The sequence below is a fragment of the Sardina pilchardus genome, chromosome 5 (genome assembly GCF_963854185.1).
Source record: "Sardina pilchardus chromosome 5, fSarPil1.1, whole genome shotgun sequence".
NCBI classification, from domain to species: Eukaryota; Metazoa; Chordata; class Actinopteri; order Clupeiformes; family Clupeidae; genus Sardina; species Sardina pilchardus.
The window spans coordinates 9,765,941-9,787,357 of record NC_084998.1 but is presented as its reverse complement, the minus strand read 5'-3'; the positions used below and the strand labels follow the sequence as shown (position 1 = coordinate 9,787,357).

General features: G+C 44.6%; 1 protein-coding gene across 1 annotated transcript; it reads left to right on the top strand.

The window, feature by feature from the left end:
• Positions 1–1,149: 1,149 nt before the first annotated feature.
• On the top strand, positions 1,150–19,958 carry LOC134080094 (ribosomal protein S6 kinase alpha-4-like). Its single transcript, XM_062536331.1, has 18 exons — positions 1,150–2,214; positions 2,564–2,635; positions 2,945–3,012; positions 3,343–3,493; positions 3,682–3,797; positions 6,150–6,257; positions 7,134–7,214; positions 7,962–8,065; positions 8,853–9,003; positions 9,657–9,818; positions 10,155–10,280; positions 11,208–11,341; positions 11,596–11,689; positions 11,924–12,094; positions 14,093–14,284; positions 14,745–14,904; positions 16,090–16,253; positions 16,868–19,958. The coding sequence occupies exons 1-18, from the start codon at positions 2,121–2,123 to the stop codon at positions 17,105–17,107; spliced, it is 2,388 nt and encodes a 795-aa protein (XP_062392315.1). The 5' UTR covers positions 1,150–2,120; the 3' UTR covers positions 17,108–19,958.
• The last annotated feature ends 1,459 nt before the right edge of the window (positions 19,959–21,417 follow it).

Below are 21,417 nucleotides of genomic sequence, written 5' to 3'. Positions count from 1 at the left end.
TATTGACCTGCCTTTAGCACCAATCAAACTGGGATCACAGCGAAGAGAATTACTCATCGGGCACAATGTCTGCTCCATTTTTATACTTCATTAGTGTGGTTATTATCATCATCATTGGGGACACTAAATTGGCCAATATTTGTCTGGCTTTTAATTATGTTCATTTTTCAACCTTTAGCACTGACAACAACGCCAACAACAAAAATCTATTTGTGTGTTAAGCAACACAAGAATACCACTGTTAAATTATAAAACGCTGGCTGTAGTGACTCAATGCTCTGCTATGTAACTGAAGAAAAAATACAGTACTGTATTCTTGCATAATAAATGTTGAGGTTTTTAAACTGCTTTTTGAGTACATCTGCTTTTTGTGAATATATTTTAATGTAATGCACGGGGTGCCATTTTTCCCAACAGTATATCAGGAGCTCCATACCCCCTGTAGTAGTATTGATTTACTTACATTCTTTATCTCAACAGCACACATAAATCACAAATGGTAAGATTTGCAGGTCATTCATATGGCCAGACCCAGACAAGCACACACACACATACAGAGACGCATGCGCACACAGCCACATACACACACCTGAATGTCAGTTACTGAAATAGGATTATGAAGATTGATGATTGATGTCAGTAATGCAGTGAAAGCCCTGTGTGTCTGTGTCCTCTGCCTGACACCCTTCAGAACTCTGCTAATCCTTGTGGTTAATACCTGAACATGCTGCTGCAGCAGACGTTCGTTTAGCGGGGTACTACTATGTGGTTCATTTTTGACAGAAATCTCAGATTGTTTTCTCAAAATGTTATTCATGATTAAATAAAGTCAACTAATATGACACCTCTATTAAGATAATACTCACAGAAATTGATAACCTGTATAGGCCTCTAAGGCCTAAGGTCCATGATTAGACCAGCCTATGTAATGTGATTATATTAATATTTATGATTATGGAAGAGAAATAATTACAAACTAATTTGAGAGGTGAATAATGAAATGTTGAACTTAAGCAAACACAGGAAAAGGTTGAAGGTAAATGTCCAGCAGTAAACGCCCTTTTCATTTCAATTTTAAAAAAAGCAACAATCAGATTGGATCACCCCGGCTTCCGTAGTCAAAGTAATCCAGTCTTTACAACAGTTTTTAAAGTCCTTTTGGTGTACAATTTGTTTTCTTTTAGCAAAGATATTTTCAGCGCGAGTAACACAGAAGTACATCCGGAAGAAAGGGAAGAAGAACGAATTTATATCATTTGATGGGCGTCACTGCGATTATTTTATTGGCTCATAGATAGGGAGTTTTAATTAATGTTAAGTGTCTGTCATGGGTTGGTAGTTAGCAAGCTAGCTGGCTAAAATCTAGCTAGCTAGCTTGGAAAAATAGTCCGCCTTCTGTCATTTTCTGTTATGTTCGCTTCGCGCATCTGATATAACAGTGTAGCCAGAGACGTATCACATATACGTGCGTGCAGGAAAACAAGCTTGTACACAGACAGATACCTTGTTAGCTATAGTCACTTCTGCTGAAGAACACTAGCTAACGTTAACCCTACAGGTCACTGCAACTGAGTTGATACAATTGTATCCAGTTGCAGATTGCTAGCAACAAGCTAGCTGGCTTGCGACAGTTTGTGTCGAAGTAGAAAATACGGAAATGGCATCCACGTATGGCCGACACCAATTAATTGACTGGAGTTAATGGAAAAGAAATTCAAGTTTCGAGCGGCAATGGTTGTCTGATACACAGCATTTTGTTGACTTTATAGACCTAGGAAGGAAATAATACAGATAACTACGCTGATATTTTATGCGAGTCTATTTGGGTCGTGTAACCCCTGCAAACAACGAGACGAGCTTATGAAGATTAGTCAAAACAGCAGGATGTCAAAGGGATTTGCGGTGGTCATAAGTGAAAAACAAAACAATGACTGCCATCAACACCAGACAGTTCGAGATGATCTCCTGCACTTTATACCAAAAAACTAGTAATCTGTAGTGTGCATTTCTACTGCTTTACGTGGTATAGTTTAGATGATAAGGTTGTACACCGGAAGAGAAATCTATTCAGCTTGCGGTTCGATTGTGAAATATAAGTTACTTTATATTTCATAAGCACTATGTCTGGAGACAGTAGTAGCTACAGTAGTGGAGAGGACTCTGATAAAGAGACCAGGAAGAAAGTATGTACTGTCAAACACGAAATCACTAATGGTAAGTAACAAATGAGTTTCACTCACTCTCATTAATATGTCATACATCTGTGACTTTTCGCTCACTTATGTGCCTTATATTCTGTCAGTAGCCTACGATGAATGAGGGCTAAACTCGTATTAGCACTCTGCTGCCTTAATATGTTGCTGTTACTACATTACATTGTATGACCAACTGCTGCAGACCCACCCTGTTGATTGCATTCATGAGAAACCAATATTCTGACTTTTATTGATATTCTGCATTGATGCTCTGCGATACTGAGTGGCATCTAGGTTTTCTGGGGAGAGCCTCAGGTAACCTAGATGTGTGTCTGTGTGTCTCACTGTATTTCAACTTTGCCTTACAGCAAACCTTACAGGGTACACTGAAAAAGTGGGAGTGGAGAACTTTGAACTTCTGAAAGTGCTGGGGACTGGAGGTGAGGCGCATAATACTGATTCATTCTTTCTGGGGTTTTTGTTGTTGTTATTATTGTTGCTGTTAATATCCAAAACGTGATTGATCAGTGTTACCCTGAAATGGGTGTAGCTTATGTTCATTTGGGAATGTATGCTGTTGTAGGGCCAGGCCTGTATGTACATGTGATCTCTCCCGTGTGGATGACTGATAAGTCTGTTGGGTCGGGCGTGAGAATCAAGCATGCCAATGGAAGGAAGAGTGTTGCTCTGTTGCCCGTTTTCACAGTTATGATAATTTTGTTTAATGATTATTTTTCTGTGCCGTGCAGCTTATGGAAAAGTTTTCCTTGTGAGGAAGACGAGTGGTCACGATGAAGGGAAGCTATATGCTATGAAGGTCAGTGCTGCAGCTACAGTTTGATTTTCCAGTGTTTTATGCACCCAGTGGGCCCTTCTTCAGTCGAAACACACACCTGATATTTTATTATAGAAATCTTAATGATCCTAAAAGTTGCTGGGTTTTTTTGGTTGGTGGTTTGAGCCTAATCAGGAGGAAGTGTGTCGCTCAGTGTTTCTTGGCCGACGTTCAGATGTGCACTCCCTCTCTGCTCTCCCTCATATACGGACGCACCCATGTTCAGTTAAAGGTCTAGTAATGGGGAAGATCAGACTAGGTGGATCCCTTTTGTCATTCCGTCCTCATTAATTAGAGTTCCTTCATCCGTAGGTGTTGAAGAAAGCGGCTATTGTACAAAAGGCAAAGACTGCTGAACACACTCGGACTGAAAGACAAGTTTTGGAGCACATTCGTCAGTCTCCCTTTTTAGTTACACTGCACTATGCCTTCCAAACGCAGACGAAATTGCACCTCATACTTGGTAAGTACTTTTTCAGGCATAAAAGCATGACACATTTGACATTTTAGTTTTTTTATATATATATATTTTTCGCTTTGTTTAGAAAATGATGTGTCTGGATGGACCTTTCAGGTGCTTGATTTACTTGGTTGTGTTGCAGCACTGTGTTGCAGAAATATTATTAAGATCTACCATGCTGTCTCTTCTAGACTATGTTAGTGGTGGGGAGATGTTTACCCATCTTTACCAGCGAGACCACTTCTCTGAAGATGAAGTTCGGATCTACATCGGAGAGATCATTCTGGCCTTGGAGCATCTGCACAAGGTAGGACCCACAGCAAGTGTTGAATGTCTGTTAAACTTGTGCAATGGGAGAATCTCTCTTGGACAAACTGAATTATGATTTAACACTTGCTATAAACGTTTGACTCTCTGCTGTGGAAACAGTGCAAAATTCTGTTCTGCGCTAAAGAGAATGAGGTTGGCAATGACCCATTTTCAGGTTTATGAGTCCCGGTCTAGCATCCAGGTATGCATGTATTGTCTTGCCAAGTATGACACAATTCAGATGTAATGTCAAGAACAAACAGTATCGAGAAATGTTGCTGTAACTCTGCCCGAAGACACAATCTCTGCTCCTCACAATACAGTTCAATTAGTTGAGAAAGAGCTCTCACGATTTGTTTCTGTTGGATAACTAGAGGCTACTTTGTGAAACTTCCGTATTGGTACTTCGGTGGTTTGTACTTTGGTGTTTTGTACTTTGGTATTGTACTTTGATATTGGAATCTTACTTTTTTAAAGCTTAAGCTTTTCTGGTACCAGCTGACCAGAATGTTTTTGTTTCTAAAAATCCTGAAACGTGTTGAGGGTTCTGAAGGTCATTGTAAAAAAGTCCGCTCATTTCACAGGCTTGTGCTCAGATTCCTCAGTTGGTGCATGCCATGCATTAGGGCATTCGCCAAATTATCAATCAGAACCATTTGCAAGAAGACCCTGACTGAGCTTGCCCGCTGTGTGTGTTTGTGGCTGGCAGATATTCTAATGGAATTGATTATATCTTGTCAGTAGCACGCATGGGTTGTAGCATCACATTTCATTTTGTCAGAGCAACTGAAGTCCTTGTAGGTCCCCAGAGACCATGTGTTTTTCTCATTTCATATATTTATTTATTTATTTATTTATTTAAGAACATGCTCAGCTTCTCCCAATACTGCGCATATTTTAACTAGGGTTTTTATTAAGCATGCAAGTTTGGTAGTCCTTATACTGTACATGTTGTAGATCTGAGTCTCTGTGTTGTTTGCAATTGACTGTTTTTGTCTTCTTTTGTGCTACATTTGGCTGTGATATTATGTCAGAGAATTTATACTGCCAAGAACTGAATGTATTGACAGCACTCAGAGTTTGTAAGTGTTTTGTTGTCGGCATCACTGCATTCTCTACACAATAGGGCTTCGGTTGTTGTTCGGTCGGTGTAATAATGAGCTTTTCGGCACTTGCAGTGCATTTCTACTTACAGATGAAAATCTCTTGACAACACAGATGGGAATATGGCGAACAAATTAGTAGAATTAACATTGAATTATAATCCGAAAATAATGAACAGTAATTATTGTCAAGTTAACCTACCACCTGATAGGAAAATAGGAAATGGACATCCTTTGTAGTGTGAAGTTGTAGCAGCTGGTGAAGGCTATTATAAGGAGACTTGCATGTGTGCAGTGCACCCACCTACAGTAGGTCATGGCATGATTTTTGTACAAGCCTTGGTCCTTGACTATTCAGATAGAAAAAAAACGCTTCCAGGCATGTCATGGTATTCCAGTTTTAGTAACTGGATGCAAACACAAACACAAACATAAACACACACACACACAGTGTTCACTCTGTTCACTGCTCACTTTGTTCACTGTTCAACAGTGCTATGTCCACATGGAGAACTCCATTTTGATGATTGAACACTGAACACAGAAAACATGTATTTTTAGCCAACATATATTATATACAACAAAAAACATCAGCATGTCACCATATCAAGTACACAATCTGATCAGCTGAAACAGGTGTAGGGCCGAGTACATGGTAGTAATGGTAGTTTCGCCACAGTCAAAACCATTGTAAGATGCATAGAGCATCATGGGAAATCGGAACCAAGAGGGGCACAGTACCTAATTAGTCATCCTGTCTGTCTAATGGGATTTGCAATGCAACAACCTTTTTAAATGAAAGTGTGTATAAGCTGCGTGTTTTTGTTTTCCGACCAGCTTGTCCCAAAGCAAGAACTCTTTCTGTCACCTCTGTACGAAATGTTAAGCAGTTGTGCTGCAGCTTGTCCAGCTTGAACAAGCACACTGAAAAATGTCATGTTGCCTCGGCCAAATGTGATGATGTGTGGTGATTTTGAACGACTGCTCTAAGAATGCGATTTTAAGCTTTGGGGGGGAAATGTGTCTGCATGATTGAGAAAAACTGTAAGGTTGTCAAGGCTGTAAATGGCTTCCACTTGAAGGGGAATTACGGAGCAGAAATTAGCCGTTTAAACGTAATGGCCTCGCTGCTGCTCTGTCAAGGCTCCCCAGCAGAACGCTTTTATTGCAGCTTTTGTGTGCTTGTCAGTGTTGTAGTTGTAACGGTGTTCTTTATTTTTATTCTGTTTGGCACAATTCTTTTTTAGCTTGGCATTGTGTACCGGGACATCAAACTGGAGAACATCCTGTTGGACAGTGAGGGACATGTGGTGCTGACGGACTTTGGGTTGAGCAAGGAGTTCCTGGAAGAAGAGGTACTGTTGTCTTTGTACTCCGATTATGTGATTCAACTGACCACAGCTTAATCACACCAATCCAAACCTAGTGAGACATCACTGCTTGGAGAGGGGGGAGGATCTGTGTGTATTATTATTATTTTGAGTATCTAAGTGAATACACGTAAAGACTCAATGATAGGGTCATGCAGTCAAGAATCTCAATGATAGGGTCATGCAGTCAAGAATGAAGACAGAGAGAAATGTTTTATTCCGTACAATTGCCCAGATAAAATGTCTCCAAGGATGTAGTTATCTTACAAATCTAAGTTAAAAAAATCACTGATCTTTTGGACCATTTGTTTTGCGTTAGTTAGAAAAACTCCTCCAGCCTCTTCGCCTAAATAAGACTAAATAAGTAATCTTGGAGGTATGTGACACAATCCTGACTTAATACCCAACGAGATGAGTCTATTTCAGAAACATTTGTAACTGCAATTCACAAGAAGACATGGTCAACACGAGCTTTATAATGAGATATAATATTAATGAGACTAAGATTAACACATCCCATGGCCTTTTTAAACAAATGTTACACAAATTGAATTTAAAACTCTGACCTTACTTTGAAGAAAGAAGAAAGCTAAAGTCATGCTATGACAAGATAATCAGTATTTTTATCATGCAGATAGAATAAGCTGGCCTGACTTTTTACCCCTAGACATTTAGATTTAGTAAGAGCTATGGCCAGACTAGGATGAAAAACCTAGCAATTCTGTCCACGATGTTTATTTTTGAACCAGACATGGTCCAAAAAACCTCAGCCAAACAATGTATACCACTTTTATTTGATAACTCAAAATTGGTCATCGGTTCTGACCTCGGTTTTATAACAGAACACTCTTGTGTCAACAGAAAGAGAGGACCTACTCGTTCTGTGGCACTATTGAGTACATGGCTCCTGAGATTATCCGCGGGAAGTCGGGACATGGAAAGGTAAGGGGCATGGTGCCGTCTCACAAGGGCCTTCCAGCCTTTCAGGCACTCTGAATGCAAAGTTATTCTTGGCTTACTGTATGCCAACCTGATCTGGTGCTCCTTTAACGCTCTACTGTATATCCTCTCTGCTATAAGCACAGAGTAAAGGAGCATTGCGGTGTTAGTAAATGCTGCATCGATGGGCTGTTCCATTACAGAGTCAATAATTTTGACATCTCATTGAGTTGTCATCAAATGAATGCCTCTCATTGTGCTCTCCAGAACAAGACACACAAACGCATAAGAATGGCTGCCAGTTGAGCTTTCTTGTTGTACTCGTGACATTTAGTTAGCTTTGTAATTGTGATGCTATTAGCGAGTGTGTCAGGCTGAGCTGCATCATGGGAAATGGAGCATTCGTTGGCAATTACCGCCGTCTGTGTACTCTAGAGTGGCTGATTCTTCATCCATACTAAAACATGGCAGACAATTGACCTCAAAACCTAGACAAAGGCTGTTTAAGCGGATAAAATTGACTGAACAGCTATGTGCAACTAATCAAGGGCACCATTGATCAAGTGTCGCCTAGACCTGCTCGAACTTGTGTATGCTTTGTCCTTCAGTGTCCTGTCAATACTGTTTTGTTGTTGTTGTTGTTGTTGTTTTTTTTCTGTTTTTTGTAATTTCCGTTCCTTGTCATTTTTGCTCATCCTCACAAACTCAACGCTGTTTCGTACCTGCCTGTGCTCTCCCACTGCTGTGCAGTCGGTGGATTGGTGGAGTCTGGGGATCCTCATGTTTGAGCTGCTGACTGGAGCTTCGCCGTTCACCTTGGAGGGCGAGAGGAATACGCAGAGCGAAGTGTCCAAGTGAGTCACTGTCCGTCAGAGCCACTTCCACATGCTTCCCAAGGTCACTGAAATCCTTTGTTGTTTTGAAACTGGAATTTTCCGAAAATCCAGGCCAAAAGTCAGTCAATTCAGTCAATTCATAGAGAGTTTTGAAAACACTGAAGGACCATTGTGGTGTTTGTAAATGCTGCATCGATTGGGTTTTCTATCTCACAGTCAATAATTTTGACATCTTATTGAGTTGTCATCAATGAATGCCTCTCATTATGCTCTCCAGAACAAGATGCACAAACACATAAGAATGGCTGCCAGTTGAGCTTTCTGTTTGTACTCCTGACATTTAGTTAGCTTTGTAATTCTGATGCTATTAGCGAGTGTGTCAGGCTGAGCTGCATCATGGGAAATGGAGCATTCCTTGCGTTCCTTGTCTGTACTAAAAAAAATCATAGGGAGTTTTGAAAAAATCATGGAATTTGATTTTGTCTCATGTACATTGAAATGATTATACTCTTCCATGGATAATTTTGCCATTTTGTTTGAATTGACATAGCCTCACTAGCCTATTCGAGAAGGAGTGGAAAGGTTGCATTGGGATTATGCAATTTTGTGTACTGGGTTATTTAAGGGCATGGAAATTTCAGTAAGGTCCTTGAAAAGGCGTGGAAACATTTTTCAGTGTTAATGAAAATCGGTAGCAAACCCTGCTCCAATCATCTGTCCACACATTGGCGTCGTCATTGTCCTGCCCCGTGTGTCCCTCTAATCTCCTCCCGTCCCTCTGTCCTGTGTCTGTCCTGTGTCTCAGGCGGATCCTGCGCTGCGAGCCCCCGTTCCCGTCCATAATCGGCCCCCTGGCGCAGGACCTCCTGAGGAAACTGCTGGTCAAAGACCCTCACAAGCGGCTCGGCTCTGGACCCAAGGGTGCTGACGACATCAAGACTCATCCATTCTTTAAGGTCCTTTACACCACCACTCTTCTGGCTACAACACTCATGAACTGCTTTAACACTATGTGGATATAGACTAGACATGATGGCAATGTATAGACGATGTATAGATTTTACAGATACTCAGTGTTAGAGCAGATGTTTTAGAATTAATACCCCTTTTTATGTGGATAATGAGAATCCAGTTTATCTAAAAAAAAAAAAAAAAACATGTTTCTTGTACTTTACTTTCTGGTGAGGGAATCCATCTTGGCTGGATCTATCTCCAACGGATTATAGTGTTCTGCTTTTAAAAAGAAAGAGAGAAAGAAAGCTGCTGTCTGCCCATCTTGAGTGGAGGGTTGTAGCCAGCCAGCATACTAGTGAGTTACGAGCAGAATCTCCCTCGGGAGGCTGGGGGAGGCTGGGGGGTGGGGGGGTAGGGGATTGGTGCAGGTCGGCAGGAGGCTCTCAGAGGTATTATATGTACTGAAGAACATGAAATGAAATGTACAGTCATACATCCAAAATGAGGGGCCACTCTGTTGAAGCCATTTTATTTCCATTCCTGAATAGAGGCGTGTACAGACAGACAGACACACACAGACACACACACACACACACACACACACACACTCTACACTGTGCACTTCATTAATGAAATATTCACATGTAACTCGCAGGGGTTCAGCTGGTCAGATCTGGCCGCCAAAAAGGTTGCCAGCCCCTTCCGTCCCGAGCTGCGGAATGAGCTGGACACGGGGAACTTTGCAGAGGAATTCACCGGGATGGAGCCGGTCTACTCTCCAGCCAGCACCCCTCCCAGTACTGAGCGTCTTTTCCAGGTACATTCTGTCCCCACAAGCTCTGTGCGGTGAACTTAAACACCTGCAAGTTGGAAATAGAACTGGGGTTTGCGAGGCACTCCATTATCTTAAGGCCTTAAATATGCTGTGTAGGTAGTTATTTTATTCTGTCAGGAACTGTTATTAGGCCCCCTAGAGATTTATCTTAGTTCTCTTGATAAATGTATGATGCATGAGGCCGATTTGTCCTCTGTAACTAAGAAAGTTTAAAACCACGCGGCTCGATTAATGTGGAACTGGCTTTGAGAAAGCACCACACACACACACACTCTCTCTCACACTCACACACCATCTTTTGTTTTTATCTCCCACTAGGGTTACTCCTTCATCGCACCGTCCATACTATTCAACAAAAACGTGGTCATGGGGGACTTCCTGGAGAACCAGGTGAAGGTGGACAAGCCAGGGTCAGCCACGGTACAGCGCAGTGCAATGCTGAAGGTACGGCACCCATATCCTAGCCTGGAAAACCATATCCTACCTGGAAAAACCATATCCTAGCCTGGAAAACCATGGCTCTCTGACTTCGCAGACGGTCATGCCTAGGTCCATTGGCAAACGTGTATTTCCTGGTTGGTGGACGCTTGTCTGACGTTTGAAATCTTTGGAGTTCAATCACTAGCATTTGGTAATGACGTAAGTTAACTATGGGGGAGACAACGATAACGATAGGCTTGCAACTCAAATATAATCGCTCATAGGAACGCTTTCTGTTCGCTGGTTGGACGGAGGTGCTCTTGCCGGGGGAGTAAAACGAGGGCGGATCAAGCTATTGCAGACACTACTGTAGGGAAAAGAAATTGAGCGGAAGTATGTACTGTAGACACTAGACAAGCGAAGTCAGGTTACCTATTTATTTAAGAACATCATTATCTATAACTACCGTAGATCAGTGGTGCTTAAACTGACAGTTTGTCCATTGTAACTCAGAGGGTTGGGTGAGATGGGGGTGGCGAGACTTGGCCAACGCTATTTATGGGGGGTCGCCAGACAGCACGCAAAAGGAAGTCGTACTCTTTTGGTATGCTAATCCTTCCTCTTTTAAATATGCTGTATTTGAGCGCAACAGGCCAAATAAAAAAGGCCTGTCTCTCAAGTAGCAGGCTGTTTGTACAGCTTTCTCAAAAATGATAGCATTTTAGCCGTAATCTCACCATCTTAATATTAGTTATTTATTTATTTTAAAGAAAAAGAAAAGATAAATTTGCATTTACAGATCCATGATTATATGTACATTTGTGTTATATGCTGTGCACAAACACACACACACACACACACGAGGGTCTTCTGCTCCATTAGTGAAGCTAGTAAATATGCTCTGCGCTTCTCTTTGCTCCTCCGCTCCCCCCTGCATGTGTGTGCCTGCAGGACTCCCAGTTCTTCCAGCACTACGAGCTGTGCCTGCAGGGCCCTCCGCTGGGGGAAGGCAGCTTCTCCGTGTGCAGGAAGTGCCGACACAAGCAGAGTGGCCAGGAGTACGCAGTCAAAATCATCAGCCGTAGGTGAGCCAAAGGAGCCCAACAACACACACATACATACACACACACACACACACACACAAATACACACAAATACACACACTCCAAACACTGCCTTTAATATGGATAATTTACTGTTGGCCTTCGGCACTGCTGGAGAGGCTTATCTAGATGGCGCTGTTGGTTTGTTGGTGTTGTTGTCACAGTGTGTGTGTGTGTGTGTGTGTTTGTTGTGTGTGTGTGTATGTGTGTGTGTCTCATAAATGTGTGTGTTTCAGGATGGAGGCGATGACACAAAAGGAGATAGCGGCCCTGAGGCAGTGCGAGTCTCATCCCAATATTGTCAAACTCCATGAAGTTTACACCGACCAGGTAAATAAAGACACACACACACACACACACACACACACTCACACAAACATCTTACATCTTACATATGCTGTGTGACAGCAACAATACACACAGATAAACGCAAATGCAAAATTATCTTCAATATCACCAAACACCAATCTTCCTTTCACACCCCTGTGTGTTTGCATCTCCTATCGCTTGTCATCTCATGACCTCACGTTACCCCCCCCCCCCCCCCCCCCCCCCTCTCCTCAGCACCACACGTACCTGGTGATGGAGCTGCTGCGTGGCGGGGAGCTGCTGGAGCGCCTCAAGCGGAAGAAGCTGTTTGCCGAGTGGGAGGCCAGCAAGCTGATGAGCAGCCTCGTGTCGGCCGTCAGCTTCATGCACGAGGCCGGCGTGGTGCACAGGGACCTAAAGCCAGAGGTGGGTACTGGGGGATACAGTAGGTGCTACCATCCCTTAATGTCACGGTGTGTTTTTTGTTTTGTACGGTATGATGTATTTATTTTTTTATTTTTGCACGTTTCTTGAATTGTGTTCACAATATCTGATTGTGAAATAAGGAAGTAACACGCCAGCTCAAGTGTATCAGGCAAAGATCTGTTGTTGGCTTACTTTGATGCTCTGATGGCTAAGTGTTCGTTTCCTGTGTCTCTGCTAACAGAATTGATTGGCGAGAGCCTGAAATGTTACTAGGAAGCACAAGACTGACATTGATGAGTGTTGTTGTTCCAAATTTGCGCCCAATCCGCTCCATTCCCTGGTCTCTTGCATAATGCTAGCAGTGTCACCCGTTTCTGTGTCAAACCGTAAGGAAAACAGAACAGAAATTCTGCTGAGTTTGATCTCCACCTAAGACAGGATCTGTGAGGTGGGGGTGGGATCTCTCTTTCACTCTCACACTCAAACTCTCACTCTTTTTCACACACACACACACACACACACACACATACAAACACACACACATACAAACACACTCCCTCGCCTGACAGAAAGATATTTGAATCAAGAAGGGGGGGGGGGTGGGTGTCAGAAATTTTTGTGCTTTCACCGTGGCAGGTTGACGCATGTATTGTGCGCGGTGGTCGAAAATAGAGAGCTGGCTGTCTGGCAGTCGAGTGGAATGGGGAGGCGGCGCGGCGGCAGTCTCCGAGGCGGGCAGCTGGTGCGAGACAGCTCTGCGTGATTGTAATGAGAACGTTCTAGTTGTAGATCTGGCTCGCTCACTCGCCCGCTCGCTCACTTGCCACGCTTGTTGTTAGGCTTCGTCTGTCGTCCTCCAACTGCAAGCCACCAGGGGGGTGGCAACTGAGTAAGAAACAGAGAAAAAAATGTGTGTGTTTCACAGGAAATTACTGGTATGAATCACCTCTTCAGACTGATTAACAGCCACCGAAAGTGTGCATGATGCAGATGCCACACGCTTCCTTTGTGACTTCAAATAACGCATTCATTCAGACTGTAAAAAAAATGTTTTGCTGTCCTTCCATTCTGTTACAGGGTCTGAAAGCCCCACAGTAGCGTATGTAGTTTCCAGGAACGCACTCTCACACACACACACACACACACACACACCGTCTCTTTAGCTCACTGGTGTCTCATGGCTGTCCTGTCTGTAACGTGTGTGTGTGTGTGTGTGTAAGCGGGGGCTACCGTGCCCCTGGCATGTTTGTCATGTTAGCTCCCCAGTGCCTCCCAGGCCGACGCCCTCAATTATTAATTTAGGTCGCTTGTGGAGCGAGTGGCGCACGCGAGCGGTGCGTGTTGGGTGCATGTGTTGCTCGGGCCTCTCTCTCTCTCCGCGGTTAAGATGTGCTGTTAGTCGGGCGGGAGCAGTGAGCTGATGGTGTTGCGGCCGCGCTGATAACGAATGCAGAGCTGGAGATAAGAGCCGATAAGACGGCAGGACAGCTTCTCTGCTGCTGCACGCTGGGCTGGCGAGACCACAGCCTGTAAGTGTGGAAAACAGAAAAGCGTTTTTTTTTTTTCTTTTCTTTTTGGTTGAATTTCTGAAGACTGGCCCGGTGTGGAACCCAGCTGACTAAACACTGTAGCTATTTTGCTGGTTTTTGCTCTTTATTGAACCTTTCACATACAGTAAACAAACGGCACGTTTCACATAAAACATTTAGGTGAGAGTGAATATGAAGGGGGAGAGGGGGGGGGGGGGGTTTGCTGGTAACCCACCGTCTCACTGCTGTTTTTCCCGTTTGTTCTCCGTCTCCCTCGCGCAGAACGTTCTGTTTGGGGGGGGGGGGGGGGTGCTGGTAACCCACCGTCTCACTGCTGTTTTTCCCGTTTGTTCTCCGTCTCTCTGGTGCAGAACGTTCTGTTTGGGGGGGGGGGGGGGGGGGGGCGAGGGGCTGGTAACCCACCGTCTCACTGCTGTTTTTCCGTTTGTTCTCCGTCTCCCTGGCGCAGAACGTTCTGTTTGCGGACGAGGGCGAGGACGCGGTGCTGAAGGTGATCGACTTCGGCTTCGCACGGCTGTTTCCCGCGGGCAGCGCTCCCCTGCAGACGCCGTGCTTCACGCTGCAGTACGCTGCCCCGGAGCTCTTCCACTCCACCGGCTACGACCAGGCCTGCGACCTCTGGAGCCTCGGGGTCATCCTGGTACGTACCTCCTCCCAGAGACTGACCGACTGACCGACCGACCGACCGACCGCTGAGAACCAGCCCTCGGGTTGTGTTTCACTTCCAGTCTCTACACTGCTGTGAATCAAACTGTCTTCATCTTAACCTCATTTTTTTATAGATTTCCAGACTGCTGTGCTGGGAAACAAGCTCTAAACTGTAGTTGACTTTCCTCTAGTTCTGCTGGAGGGTGGGAGGAAGAGGAGGAAGAGGAGGAGGGGGGGGGGGGGGGGGGAGAGTTAGGGGAACGAGAGGCATTACTCTCTAATTATAGAGATATTCAATAATTACTGGATTCATTTGGAATACGTTTGTGTGTGGTTTAGCTTAAGCCATTAAAAGAAATCATTATCTTGCTCATCTACCATGTCTCTCCTAGCGAGGACTAAAAGGTGTGTGTGTGTGTGTGTCTCTCTCTCTCTCTGTGTGTGTGTCTCAGTATACCATGCTGTCGGGACAGGTTCCATTCCAGACCGAAAAGAAGGGCATGACCTCGTCACACGCCGCTGACATCATGAAGAAGATCAAAGAGGGAGACTTCTCATTGGATGGAGAGGCGTGGAGAGGTGTGTCAGAAGAGGCCAAAGAGCTTGTGAGAGGTGAGAGGATATCACAGTGCCGCGTGTTTAAAACCCATCACAGGGGAACCGAGCAAGACTCTTGAGATTGTGACGCGACCCACCATGGCGCCATGTTCAATGACAAAAAAAAATAAAAATACATCCTGATATTCTCACATCATCATTTGATAATATTTTTTGGAGCAAAGAGCAATGAGAGTTCTTTAACTTTCTACTCTGTAAGTCCAACACACGGTCCAAATAAGTGCACCCCATATAGAGTACATCTAGGGCAACATCAGAAACTCACAGAATGTTCTAGATTGTTTTGTAGTGAATAAACCTGTCAGGCCATTATCCCCTATGGTTATTATGACTCAAGTCAACCCAACAAGACACTGATGATTAAGCACTTTGGCCCTGCGAAAGACAAAAGCACACCTTTCCCACGACTCGATGCGATTGTTCAGACTTGTTTTATTCTCTGCGGTTGATCACTGTACAGTACGTGACTACTGTATATGGCTTCCACCTCATCCCTGCTGGCCAGTCTACCGGGCTCTTGGCATGGAGGCTGCCGAGGAGTCCACTCCCTCATTCCCTCGATATTTTTAGGGTGGTGCTTGACCCAGTTTGTCGATCCCTCCTGATAAATGAATGCAGAACTAGCTTAGAGTTATTGGCACACATACAGACTCAGACACACACACACACACACACACACACACACACGCACACCTAAGTTGTGCAATGTCTCCCAGCCTCTTTGTAACTCTCGTTTCCTCAAATCACACACTTCCTCAGACACACTGTCAGCTCCCTTCACTACCTCGCACACAAACTCGTTGTGAGTTGCGCTCGCTCGCGCCTTGAAGTTAGTGAGCCTGACAGTTTCTCACTGCTGGCATGGGCAACCTGATCGTACACAGGTTTTCACTTTAGAAATTTGCCTGTGAGTTGGGAGGCTGAGATGTGTCACTGCAGCTGTCCTAACATTACCTCAGGTTAGACCCGTCATTGTTCTATTTAACAGCCAAAAAAAGCCCTTTTCACGTGGCAGTCTCTCCAAACGCCCATGTCTTTCTGACTCTTTTCTTTCTCTCTGTCCCTTTCTCTCTTCCACTCTTTCTTTCTCTCATCTCTTATTCCTCCTGTTCCGCCCATCCTCCTACTTCTGGTTCTGACATATTTTCGCTATCTTTCGTGTTGGGCCGTGCGCTGCAGGTTTGTTGACGGTGGACCCCGAACGGCGTCTGAAGCTGAGCGATCTGAAGGAGAACGGCTGGCTCCAGGGCGGGGCCAACATGTCGTCCACTCCGCTGTGCACGCCCGACGTGCTCGAGTCCAGCGGCCCCACCGTGCGCACTTACGTCAACGCTACTTACAAGGTACAGGTCACCCCACCGCCCCCACCGCCCCCACCCCACACCACACCAGCGCCCCCACCCCACACCACCACACCACACCACACCACACCACCCCACCCCACACCACACCACACCACAGCACACCACACCACCCCACCCCACACCACACCACCCCACCGCCCCCACCCCACACCACGGCTCCTCAAAGTTCATAATTTTCAAAGTTTTCATTTAACACTCTCAAGTTGGGTGTTGCTGCTGCTACCTGGGTTTTGCTTTAGATGTTGTGAATGCAGTGGACCTGTTTTGAAAAAAGACGTGCTAATGCCAGTTAGTTGGAAGGTTCCTCCACATCCCTCGTGTGCCCCATTGGACAGAAAGACAGTTGTATAGTTACATGCAGGGCTGATAGACAGGAAATGATCTGTGCCTGAAATTATCAAATACAAAGACAATATAGAGATATATAGCTTTTCTTTACATCGTACATGGCCGAGCTCAAGCCTGAATTCAGGCACCACGCCTGAACTCTTATCAGGCCTGTACATGTTTGTGGTGTTGACTTCTCACAGTGAGCGCTGTGTGTCTGTCCCTCCCACTGCCCACATCCTTCTCTCCTTCCGTCACGTTCACAGGCATTCAACCGGGGGAAGCGAGAGGGCTTCTTCCTGAAGAGTGTGGACAACGCCCCTCTGGCCAAGCGCCGCAAGCTGAAGATGACCAGCACCGGGGTTGAGACCCGGCGTAGCTCCTCTTCCTCGTCCTCCTCCTCTTCCTCGTCGTCCTCCACAGCAGCAGCTGCGGCGGCGGCAGCGGCAGCCACGCTCGCCCAAGCCCCGCTGCGGCAGACTGTCCCCCCGAACTCTGACCCCTGAGTCAGCCTGCGTGAGCACTCACCCCCCCCCCCCCCCCCAACCCCCCACTACTACTACCACCACCACCCAAGCTGAAGAAACCTACAGGGTTCCAGTGTGACTGAATCACCGAAGCGAAGGAGGCGAAACTCTTTTTAAATCACACCCGTATCCAAATTACAGACATGTAATTGTGGCGTAATATGCCGTTTGGGCAGTTACATGGTCTGACCGCAAAGGGCTTAAAGTATGTACTCATTCTGAATGGATATGTGAAGTCTGTTTCTTTTTTGGCCCGCCTTGGGGTTAGCAAGAGAGTGGAGACAACTGTTGTATATTTCAAGCAAAAAATTTTAATTGTTCAAAAATTGGTGTCAAATTGTTATTCGCTGTCGTTGACGTTGGCGCTTCTTCAAAACCCGCTGGTCGAAAATCGTTCCCGTGCTGATTGTTTCGTCTGCATGTTACCAGTGTTGAACTGCCGAAACCCTTTAGTCTCGTTTATTTTTCTTTTGGTTTGTTTTGTATCGTTTGCTCATATGATTGAATGTACCTTTAAAAGAGTGGAGTTTTTCTATGGCACCGCGGTGCTTTTTAAAAAAAGAATATTATAAAGATCATGTAGGCCGAGTTGTTTTAAAAAGGGACACTTTGAAGATAGATGGGAAAAGAAGCCATGGGAGAGTTGAAGCCATAGGTACTGAGAGGAAAGGATCTTTGTGTGGACCCCAGACTATAGACCATATTACGGGGGACAGGACAGGAGTAGCTATAGCTCGTAGCAACGTTTTACATCAAGGGTGGCTTTCAGACAGTTTCAGAGGCTGGCGACAGATTGTTTTTTTTTTTACTTGTTCCATCGACAACAGCAAATAACGACTAAAAGGTCTGATTGTCTGGGTCAGGCGTACTGTACAATCTTTCTCCTTGTGCTGTTGTGAGCTTACTAAGTGCATGCCTCTCAGTATAAAGTGGTGAATACTCTGTAACAGCAGTTGTTAATATTCAGTGTTCCTATGACTGAACCCTTTGCTAACTACTCCCTGCTGTGCTTTCATGGTGCTATCGGATCAGTCTGTGATACCACAAGCCCAAGTCTGCCCCCCACCCCCCCCTCCCCCAGAGTCCTTTGACGAGAGAGTGTGTGTGTGTGTGTGTGTGTGTGTGTGTGTGTGTGTGTGTGTGTTCGCTTGTTGGTGTCCACCCTTGCCACCCTCCCCCTGTCCAAGCGCTCCCTTTCTGCCCTCGCCATGGGAGCGTGAGGCGCTGCCGGACCTCTGCTGCTGCAGGCGTGGTGATGCAGCGCTGGTCACCAGAGTCCAGGCCACGAGTAGACTGGACTCTGCACGTGTTTTTAAAAAACAAAAAAAACAAAGGGCTCCATCATGCATCCCAGGCTGGGTGCAGACAGTGGCTCCACACACACACACACACACACGCCCTCAGTCCTTTTGACCTCCAGCTGGAGAGATGATGGACTGAGGGAGAGAGATGGAAAGGAGAGAGAGTAAAAGAAGGGGAGAGAGAGACTGATAGAGGGAGACAGATGGGGGGAGAGAGAGAGACTGGCAGAGGGAGAGAGATGGGGTGAGAGAGAGAGAGACTAACAGAGGGAGAGGAAGACGGAGAGACTCCACTTGTCTGCCTGCAGGTGCCCATATGCCACCAGCCACCCACCCACTGTGTTGAATGTCTTGCAACCCTGTTCCTCCTCAATTTAATACTTGCATTAAAAAAAAAACACAACACTGAATCTGTGTGACCGTTGAGGGGAACAGATAACAGGGGTCTCTTTTATATGGATGTCACTTTTCTCCATACACTGATAGGATACTTACTGTAGTTTTTCTTCACAAAGGAACACTTTTGCCAAGGACAAGGATATTGTTGTGTGTGATCAACATTTTCTTGAATGTCTCTTTGGAAATTGTAATGTAGTACCCGGTTTATGAGATGATTGCATGCATATTTATAGAATTATGATGAGATTTGCAAGGGCGGTATGTGTTTATACTTTTTTTTTTTTTTTTTTTTTTTAAAAAAGCCTCAGCACTGGTTGAAGTTGATCATCCTGTTGAGATGCCTGTATAAAAATCATGAGACACCATGTGAGTTTGCCGGTCAAGAGGGCCATCTTTATCAGAGTCCTACGCCGTGGGGCCAGTGTTGGACCAGAGTCGGGTTGTGGCCTGACATCCTGGTCTTGCACATGTCAATCATGCTCTCTCGATTGTGATCGCGCCACATTTGTATCAGACACCAAATGAATTGTTTTTAGTATTATCAGAATTTGGGATTCTCGAGGAAGATGGTTGAATGACACTGGTCATTTAAAAGACAGTCACTTATAGTTACTCTTTTTTTTTATTATTATTGTTCAATCTTCAAGTCGCACAATTTTAATCTTTGAAAAGATGTTTTCTTTTTTTTTATCAGCTTTAACTCGCTTAACCTTTAGTATTTATTGCCTCTGTTCTGCCTCATTGTTCTGTTGATGTTACGGTAATGGTTCTCTGCCCGCCGCCTCGTGCTCATCCGTGTTGAGTAATTATGTAATTCTATGGTATGTCTTGCTGCCTTGTGCTGCATCAGTAAAAAAAGACATCTATTGTGAAATTATGGAACTGTACATTTCTGATTTTAGATCTTTTTTTTTCACGCTTATAATTATGTCAATGATTTTATGTCTACAGTTTCAAAATATGAGAACGCTACTTTTTGGACTATTAGTAACTGTTTTTTGTGTTATTGTTTGGTCATGCATGTACTTTTTTCATTTAAATAACCTCTTTAATAAGTTATTCTGCTCTCTCATTTTGCCAAAAAACATTTTGTAAAAACAAAAATTAAAAAGAAAATCATAATTTTTAAAGTGCTCTGTATTCGAATAATGGCAGATGGTTTGTATTGCATCATGGACAGTTGAAATTGAGTGCCAAATTACAATGCACTTACTGAAATGTATCCTTTTTTCAAGTTGTATTTTTTCATTCAATGTGCGACAGCCTTATAAAGTGTCACATAATATATGGCGATGTACTACCCAATTTATTTTCTTATTGTGAGAAAATTAGGTTTACTTTGAATGCATGATTAATTTTTCATACTGTATTTTAGCCTTCAACATTTTATTACAGTAGTACAGCCAGTTCAGTTGAATCATAGCTGTACCTTGACTGGCCTTGGCTGGGTTCCTTCATATAGACAGTCATGCAGTTCAGCTTGATTGGCACCAGGGGTCAGTGTGGCGCTTGGCTGTTCTGATTTGTCTGGCACAATAAGGCAGGAGGAAGCCATTGGATTACTTGGCCATGATGTGACTGCCATCATGCCATTAATCAAAATGAGCTCTGAGTGGAATCATTTGCATAGGAAATTGTGATATATTGAGCATGACACAGATGGATATGGATCGAAAGCTAAATCAAAACGATTCCATCAATTACAATCCCCACTCTTGGTCGTGACCCAAGGTTTGTCTTCATATATGCTCGCCGTACAGACAGCCCATGTGTAATTTGTTGGAAATGGACTTTCGGGAATATTGTCCCTAACCAGCCGGGGCTACGGACAGTGGTACCGTCCCCCTGGCTGTCGCTCACATCCTCGTGGCCTGCCAGACCGCAACAACCTTATAGCTGCCCGGCTCCCAAACCGCACGCGCGCTCTTGCAACTTCCACCGCACACTAGGCCGCGCGCGCGAGAGAGAGAGAGAGAGAGCGAGTCTGCTACCTGTCACACATAGGCCTACTGACTTTGTCTTACAGTGTGTTTCCCCACAAGGCCGCTGAATAATTAACACGCGAGCGGGGGTGGTGCAGCCTTACCAGTGTCAGTAAGTGCGTCAAGGTTGATTTCATAGCAGATCCTCCACTTTCCTTTTCTCCTCATCAAACTTTCATTCCCGCGCTTTCCAAAAACGCTTTCCATTATTAAGCAGCTAAACATGACAGGACCCATTCCATGGAAGACGCCCAGGCAACTTCAGTGTTCACGTGGTGTTGTCCATTCGAACTTGAGGCCCAAAGGGATGGATAAGGCATTTCTTTGCTTTCAGGTACCTTACCTAGATGAAGGGAAACTAAAAGGTGCGAGTAGGCTACATGAAAGGGTATACTCTACCTGTGCTGGTTGGTCTGCATTTCATCTCGAAAAGAAAAGTGAAGGGCATGCTTTGAAAATAGAAATGAGACCATAGTTGTAAAGGTAAGCGCACCTTCACAGAAACAGATTGTAGTACTGAACTGGAAGTGTGTGTTGGAGTTATTTGACTTTTAAATGCAGTAGCCTAAGTGCAATAAGTTCGCGCAGAAAATATATTTATATAGGC

What these genes read in the sequence shown, in the direction of transcription:
- LOC134080094 (XM_062536331.1), top strand. Translation starts at nt 2,121, where the DNA reads ATGTCTGGAGACAGTAGTAGCTACAGTAGTGGAGAGGACTCTGATAAA. An exon ending in AGGAGTTCCTGGAAGAAGAG is followed by an intron (nt 6,258 to 7,133) that starts GTACTGTTGTCT and finishes TTGTGTCAACAG; the next exon opens with AAAGAGAGGACCTACTCGTT. An exon ending in GGAAGTCGGGACATGGAAAG is followed by an intron (nt 7,215 to 7,961) that starts GTAAGGGGCATG and finishes ACTGCTGTGCAG; the next exon opens with TCGGTGGATTGGTGGAGTCT.